This window comes from Xiphias gladius, chromosome 14, assembly GCF_016859285.1.
Source record: "Xiphias gladius isolate SHS-SW01 ecotype Sanya breed wild chromosome 14, ASM1685928v1, whole genome shotgun sequence".
Lineage (NCBI taxonomy): Eukaryota > Metazoa > Chordata > Actinopteri > Istiophoriformes > Xiphiidae > Xiphias > Xiphias gladius.
In genome coordinates this window covers 8,694,333-8,702,824 of record NC_053413.1, presented here as the reverse complement: position 1 = coordinate 8,702,824, position 8,492 = coordinate 8,694,333, and the positions used below count along the sequence as shown (strand labels likewise).

At 42.6% G+C, this 8,492-nt stretch overlaps 1 protein-coding gene across 1 annotated transcript; it reads right to left on the bottom strand.

The window, feature by feature from the left end:
* Positions 1–1,116: 1,116 nt before the first annotated feature.
* On the bottom strand, positions 1,117–8,054 carry rgs11 (regulator of G protein signaling 11). Its single transcript, XM_040144070.1, has 17 exons — positions 7,981–8,054; positions 7,659–7,755; positions 7,379–7,429; positions 6,381–6,487; positions 6,077–6,128; positions 5,774–5,832; positions 5,568–5,644; positions 5,392–5,473; positions 4,397–4,465; positions 3,842–3,865; positions 3,652–3,713; positions 3,185–3,298; positions 2,844–2,959; positions 2,137–2,224; positions 1,913–2,051; positions 1,358–1,440; positions 1,117–1,255 (listed from the first exon to the last, which is right to left on the bottom strand). The coding sequence occupies exons 1-17, from the start codon at positions 8,041–8,043 to the stop codon at positions 1,117–1,119; spliced, it is 1,422 nt and encodes a 473-aa protein (XP_040000004.1). The 5' UTR covers positions 8,044–8,054.
* Positions 8,055–8,492: the final 438 nt, after the last annotated feature.

Genomic DNA, 8,492 nt, shown 5'->3' with positions numbered 1-8,492 from the left:
GGGAAGCAAACACTGAAAGGTTATTAGATGAAGAAGAAAGATGTAAAAAGAAGGGTTGTAAGTTCAGACACAGCAGCAGAAGAGAAAAAAACACATGTGCGGACAGATGGCACTGTAGGAAACAGTCTGGAGCCAAATAATAGCTGGTTATGAGAAGGGCTGAATAACTTAAACACCACAATCAGTATTAAAATTAAGATTTTAGTGTTTAAAACTGCATTTGATTAACTTTTTATCAGGCGATTGCCTAAATTCTGTAGCAGTTTATGCTGGAGTCAATGCATCCTAAAACAAACCATCTCAATGATTCGTAATGTACAGTAAAGCCTGCCAATGAACAGCAGAACATGTGACTGAAATACAAGAGGTCAGAGGAAAAGAAGAAGTAGATTTAAAAATAAAAGCCTGATCACATATCCACACACAATCACAGTTTACCAGAGCATGCAGAACTGAGAGCACAACACAACACTGAATGCTGTCGTGACATTTTATTGGGATGAAAACATGCTCGAGCCAAGTTAACAGCAACAACAATCACATAGTGAAGCTCCAGCATGGAATGAAAACAAGTAAAGTGTACGATAATCACAGACATGCTGAGGCATATTTTGGACTAAATACATGTTTTACATCTCTATTCTCTATAAACAACCCTGTCAACTAAAACTGCCTGTAAGAGACAGAAGTATATTCTATATAAAAGCTACTGAGAGAGATAGGAAGACTTGGTATTAGGAGTCAATGTCAAAACCAACGGGACAGACTTTCCGGACTGATATGGGATGAACAGTAGATTCAGAGTGGATGTGCAGCAGCGAAGGCTGTAGCAAACAGTAGCGCTAAAAGCTCTTTTCTCTGCTGTGCACTGCTCGTGCTCTGGGGATAAGACGTGATGCTGCTGAGGTATGCTTTAAAATCCATGCCCTGAGAGGAAGCTCTAGGTAGAAATCCTAGCCCTGGCAATGTCGCAGCAGCGAAAGAAGAGCTCTGGCTTGGACTCAGTTTGAGATGAAACAATAAGCAGAGCGAACTCCTTGGATGGTTACTATGGTGACCAACAGAGAGGATGGAGACGGAGGTGATTGAGTATGACTTTTTTTTTTTGGCCCGGCATCAGACATGGGAGCTGGCTGCAGAGTTGGTACCTGCTTGCCTGGCCCCCTTGGCACGCCCGTCTTCCTCCGGCGCCTGGGTGACAGCCTGAGCTGGGGAGGGGCTAGAGTGCCGCTGGCGTCTCATGAAGGGAAACACACTGAGAGGAAAGGGAGGAGGACAGAAAAATTGTGATAGTAGAGAACAAATGGGTGTTTTGAAGTAAAAGGACAGTAAGTTGGTAATGTGTCTGAAATGTCACCTTTTTTTGGTCTCCTGGGGGACAAGCGCTTTGGCCAGCATGTTCTTGTAGAGGTCAGACTTAAGATATCTTGGGTAGGAGTCCTAAACACACAAACACACACAAACACAAATACACTGACTTTACGCAGCAGTAGCAGCGCTCTAATAATTGTTTGCTAACTTCAAAAGCTGCCATTTGGATTTGTCTGCTTTTAGTTAATGGAAGAGAAAAGAAAAAGAAATTCCACATCAACCTGAAGTAGAAAGAAAATTTATGTTTTGACCAGACACACTTTTGCATGGTTTCCGCTAAAAATGGACAACACAATCCAGATACACTGCAGACGTTGTCATAACACACTGATGACACACAGTTATACCTATCCTTGTCCCCTGGAGACCTAAACCCTGGTCAATAAATGGTGAAATCATCACACACATAAATAACTTATATGCGATTTGCTGTGAATGGCCTACAACATGCAAAATCACAGCTATGGTCCTTTAATCCAGGTCACTGAAAGTGCCATAGCTACATGGTAGGTATCATGGATCAAAGAGCCGGAGGTCAGACCTTTTTCATGAGGAAGTAGATATGGATTTGTGCGTCATCCATAACAAAACGATGTGGATGTTTGATCCCCTCTAGAGTTTTGTCCATCGTCTTACTGTCAATGTTGACCCAGCGGGCAGCACCAGGAGCCAGGAAGTTTCTGAATCACACACAGAAGAGTGGTTGTCATCCGACAGTAAATGTAAGCGTGGTTTTTCTGCATGTTGGTTTGCCTGTACGCTTACTTGTAGACCTCCTCCACTTTCTCTATGATCTTGGAACTTTCTCCATGTCTAATGTCCTCGCAGGCCTGCCAGAAACACAGGTTCTCCGCTGAGAGCAGACAGACAGACAGACAGTCGTCAGCTGTTGGGTAGGAATGGAGGCCAATGAAACAACAACGGTGCAGGAAAATGTGAAAGACAACACGAGGCTTTTTATAGCCTGGACGGCCTCTGTGGAAAACCTTGGCCCCTGGCAATTTTTCTTGCAGTGCAGTATGTCTGCATGGATGAACAAATCCCTCTCCTGTCTTTTGTCCTTTAACCTTCCTCTACTGTACATCTCACTCTTAAGTCTGTCTTATCTTTGTCCACTCTATCCTTCCAGTCTACTCTTTCCATCCTCCTAATAACCATGTCATGAAATGAATCTTCTTTTCCACTGCCTCAACCCTTCCATCTCTCACCACTGGGACTGGAAAATGTCTTTAGGGAAGATAATGAAATTCTGAATGCGAGTAAGAGTGAGAAGGAGTTAAAGGTTAATATATATAACAATTACATTTATTTTTCTCTGTTAGATCTTGATTATATCAAATCTGACACGATAACCATCAGGATTCAGAACAGATGCACACACACAAGTGCATGAAAATGCTGTGGAATATCATGTGGATGTACATGTAAATGATTCCTTGTATTTTGAATATAATCCAACACTTCTAGCTCACCACTAAACTCTTTCTCCAGGTAGGTCATGAACTCCTGCCGCCCCATGGCGTCATTCAGAAGTTCCATGAAGCTGAAGCTCCAACGCTCCACTCGAAGACGTGTCGGGGTAGGTACCCTGCTCACAGAAACACCCAAACAGAGCAACCATTGAAAAAAAAAAAAAAAGAAAACTCAGAGAGGTACAGTAGATCCAGTCACTCTAGCATACAAGATACAAAATACTGCTTTAATTTTGAACTTGAATATGAATGGATATGTTAAGAGATGCTTCAAAACCCAAAGCTGGCAAAGCTAGTTTTAGTTTTTACGTGTGTATTATAACATGTACGTATTCTCTCACACTTTTGTGTTCATTGTCCAGTGCGCGGTGTCATCAGAGATCCAGGGGTTACTGGGAAGGCAGCCTTGCATAATGGGATCATGGTTCTGGTACTGCTCGCTGTATTTCACAAAACTGCACGTCCACACAAAAAAAGCGGAGGCATGCACACACACAACAACACACACACACACACACACACACACACACACACACACACACACACACACACGGTATTATTGTATTAGTGTAGCAGATCATAAGACTTAATGGCCATTAATTCCAACTTGCCTCAGGAAGCATCCATTAGTGGCTCTTACAGTCGGGGCACTAAGCCTTACGTGCATGTGCGTGTGTGCGCGCAAGTGTGTGCTAGAGACATAAAGTTCGGTTCAGGCGACGTCACATCCATTAGTCCTTATGTGTATCTGTACATGTGCAATGTGCGTGCATGTCTGCATATGTGCGTCCATCACACCGACACGAACCCTTCTAGGCAGATGGATGACTTTACACGGTTTCTTCCGAGGGCCCTTCTACAGGATTCAATCTGTAAACGTAGACGGAGCACACGCGTACAAATACACAGAGACACACACACACCCCCACACACGGTGAGCTATTATACATACACAATGTACTTAAAGTGATGGTATATGAATTATATATGATATTTACCTCTCTTTTGTAGTAGTCACTGTTCTAGTTCTGTAAAGAGAAGGTCACATACTGACTGCTTTACACATTTATACTGTAGAGTCATACCAACAGTAGAAGACAGATTCCCTGTGTCTATATGTGTTCACCTATACAAAAAATGGCTTTAAATATTAAACATGGATATAAACTGACAAATGAGGAAAGTACAGTTTTTATATTTTCCCTTCACTTTTATCTTGGTCATAACACAGTATATATTTAATTATCATCGCAGATGGAGATTTTTCTGGACTGCTGCTAATTAATAATTGTTCTAATCAGCCATAATTTCCATGTAGGACAATGAAAATGGCTAGCAGGTCATTTCACGGCCTCAAATTTTTAAACCTCTCTAATAGTCCATATTATACTACCGCTCGCTTGGAAACTTACTTTGAAATAATCCCAGCAGGAAGAAAGAAGGGAAGCAATAAAACAAGAAGAAAAGAAATAGATAGCAGACATATCATCACATGGAATATTTCAGAGGGGAATATGAAACGGGAAGTAAAGAAACGCGAAGATGTCACTGACCAGCGTTACTCCTAAACTGAAGTTATTTGGTCTCTCTAGACCCATGTCCAATGCATTATGTGCCCCCGGCTGAAAAAAAATATACATAAATATGCACACTAATAATTAAATATAGTATGTTTGTCATTGAATGATTATGTATCTATGTATGTATGTGTGTGTGTGTGTGTGTGTGTGTGTGTGTGTGTGTGTGTGTGTGTGTGTGTCCGTGCGTGAGTGTGTGTTTTTTCTAATGAGAAGATGCGTGAGAGTGAGCACTTATCCTTCCTTGAGCTTTCCACTCCACTAGCTCTGACTTTTATTCCCAGGTTTGTCTTTCTTTTTCTCCGTGCCCATGTCCCTGATTCATGAGGGCAAGACAAGATGGAGTCTCTCCTCCAAACCCTTAACCTCTGCTTCACCCTTTTCTCGCTCCCACAGTGCCTCTGCACTTCCCATCATCCCTTTCATTCTGCACCCCACTTTTCCCTCCCCGCTCTATCCTTCTCTCTGTCTCTCTCCGTTTAGGAATCAGATGGACTGCTGTGGTGTTTAGGTAAAATAAAGAAAGTGGAACGGGATGATTTTCTTTCTCTCCGTGTTTCTTCGTCTCTCTCTCTCTCTCTCTCTCTTTCTCCTGTTGTCAGCTGAGGCTTTTACCAGACGGATTGAATATTTCATGCAGGAGGCAGAAGGGACTGTGGGTGAACATTAGTGGGACTTCTGACTTTTATATACTGTGATACAATTTTCTATAAATGTATGGCGTTAAATAACTAATTATATAGTATAGTATAGTACACTAGGGTACAGTATAGTGTAGTATAGTACAGCACAGTAAAGTACAGTATAGGGTACAACAATATAGTATAATATAGAATAGAATAATAGAGTAGAGTATAGTGTAGGAAAGAATAGTATATTGTGGTGCAGTATAGGATAGCGCAGTGTATTATAATACAGCACATGACAGTATTGTACAGTACAGTGGAGCAGTGCAGTAACAGGGAACGTACCGGGGATCTGTTGATGAGCCAGTACGCCTGCTCCTGACATTCTAGAACAATGCGGTCCGCCTTCCGCCTCTGTTTGGACGCTCTGAACATAAATCACACCGTAGGGTTTGTGCTTGCCTGCGTCTGTGTGGAGGGTGGGGGTGTGGGTGGAGGTGGGTGGGTGCATCTGAATGTACCTGAGTTGTTCTCTTGCTTGCATCACCACAAAGTCCCAGGTGTGGTTGATTCTCTTGTGCAACAGACTGTACCTCTCCTAAAAAAGAAAGAGGCATGATGAGATGCGCCTGTTACCACACACTGACTACTGCATAATTCATAACACACACACATTCCCTTCTTTTCCTTACATAGGCAGACACACACACACACACACTTTCCTCACCTTTTCATATTCCATGAGTTCTCCTTGTTTTCTTATGTTCTTTTTAGCCAAATAAATTGCTGATGGGATATAGGAAGCAAAACAAAATCAGCACAGAAAGAAATGACAACAAACGTTAAGATTTTTGAGCCCTGAGCTGCATCATTTGTTTTGCTTAAAGTACCTGTAAATACTTATAAGGAGAAGTTATGGTTTCTTGCTTAAAATTAAGGGTAGCAGATTTGGTTGTGTGTTGTTTTGTTATATGGTTGTTTTCCCACCCCTTAGATCCTGTCGTACACCCTCAGTTTACTTTTGCCTTACCATAGTCCAGTTCTGAGGCAGGCCATCGGGTACTAGTCCAGAAGTAAGGAGTCTGAGAAAAACAAGCGACATTTTAAAATTTCTGGTAGAGATCGATGTTGAAGTGGGTGATGAAAAAGTAGCAGCAGAGAGTGGCAGGTGGATGGGGGATTTGGAAGTGGGCTAATGATGAGAGAGTGGGAGAGAGGGTGATAGACAGTGATAGAGAGAAGGTGACAGTTTAGCCAAAGGTAGATGGAGGAGGGGTGTTTTTTTTTTCCAAGCAGGTAGAAAGAGCCTACAGCATGAAGGATGATCACCTGACCTGGAAGCGGTAGGGCGACTCATCAGCTCGTAACGCAAGAGACCTCGGCTCCTTGAGAGGGTAAATATAACCGTATCTCACCAGCATGTCACCGAGATGCAGAGCCTCTGTTAAACGCCACAGAAGAAGAAGAAGTCCCAAACCAAATCAACGGACACTCTCACAGTTGACGTTTCTTTAGGTAATTGTCAGGGCTGTACGCATACAGTAGTTCACAAAGCTTTATTGCAAAGGTTACACACTTTTAAAGCAACCATAAATCCTTTTCAGGTATATTCATAGACATCATCATTTGTGGTTAATGACAAGCTATACTAAGTTAGAAAATATAATAAACATATTACCCAGGTTTTTATTTATCCTTGTATCATGTTTGATTAGACTGATAGAGCCATCAAAATTGAGCAAACTGAGTGTGGAAAATAAATAATATTAATCAGCCACAAGGAATAAAATGATTATGAAATGCTGTTGGTCTAATTTGTCATTCGTTTTCCAACACACTGCAGCACACTGTCAGCAATCTCTCTCAAATGAAGGCTTTGTTCCAGTGACGAAATGCGTCATCAATCTTCAGTCTCTGTTCGTTTGTTGAAGAGCCTGACTTTTGTGACTGACAGCTACTAAAAAAGCTGTAAAAAAGGTGCATTGTGATCGGCTTTCTCTTTTGCTGACTGACTCTACTTTTTTCTCCTTTCTCCTGAGGTGAAGACCTCCACAGGGACATTAATCAAAGCCAGATCATCAGGTGGGTTAATCAAACTTGGATCCTCTGGGGTTCACCCCGTTCCTGTTTACTGGAAACAGCGGCCGCCACAACACACACACACACACACTGTGTGTGTGTGTGTCATATCAGCTTGAGAGAAAACACCATATCCTGGCAACACACTAGCAACGGCACAAAACAAATCAGTCACACTGAACCGGAGAGTCACAGCAGATCCTTCCAAATCCTTTATCACAAACACAATGTAGGCGTCAGTACAGTTACTTACCCTCCTCGCAGATACTGTATTTCTGGATCAACCAGTCAGTTACATCACGACCTGCAGACAAAGAAACAGAGAGAAAGGAGACAGGAAAAGAGGACAAACTTTCTCCCTCTACTCCGCAAGGCACACGGTATTCTCCAAAATTCACTGCTGCATTATGCATGGCCGCTGGGACGAACACAAGCTGCAATGTGAATGTCCACACATACACACACAGATGCTAATGCACACTGACATAAAGGGACACACTGACACACACACACACACACACGCACGTACACACCTGTCATGGCATGCGGGATGACAGTGATAAGGAGCCTCTGGTTTCTCATCTTCATGCCCATGTCAGGGTCCTGCATGGCCACAATCACCTTCTCCATCTGTCAGAGGAACACACGCACACAGTCAAAACACACACGCACATAACTCCTAAATTCAGAAAAACAATGTGTTTTGTAAAATGTTCCAACGTTTCATTACCTGTTTTCATACTGGTACACGTGTAAATGTACTGTATGTGTCCGGAGCCCTACGGGGTTACATCTGCAGTTCATGATGTCAGATTATAAATACAAACCCACAGAGACAGGACCTTATAATCTTACCTTTCGAAAGCATGCCATCTGCTCCCGGTGCCAGCCTCCCTTGGCCAGGGTGTTGATGGTCATCTTGCAGGCTGCTTGGGATCACTCGACGGGACGGTAAAAGTGCAAGACCGGAGTACTGACGGGAGCGCGCGGCAGAGAGTGCTCAGTTTGCTTTTTTTCTTTTTTTTTTTTTTTCTTCCATCAGGCCCGGTTGCCCGGCGGGCGCGCCCCTGTGTAGATTAGAAAGGATTACCGTGTGCCAAAGTGAATTTTCAGCATGTTATAGAGTTTCCGTACAGAGGCGAAAAACAGCAGCTTGTCTTTAAGTCTTTGTAATCTGTCATTTATAAACCCCATTGAAAAGGCAACTGAAACCTCAATGGGATATAAAACGAAATGTAAGTGACACCACGTAAAAGTCAAGTTCGCTATGGCCACCCGGCACTGCTGGCCACATATTCAGCATTACATATTCTCAGTGTTAGTATACATACTGCGAGTATTCTGAGATAAAGTTATAGTAAAAAACT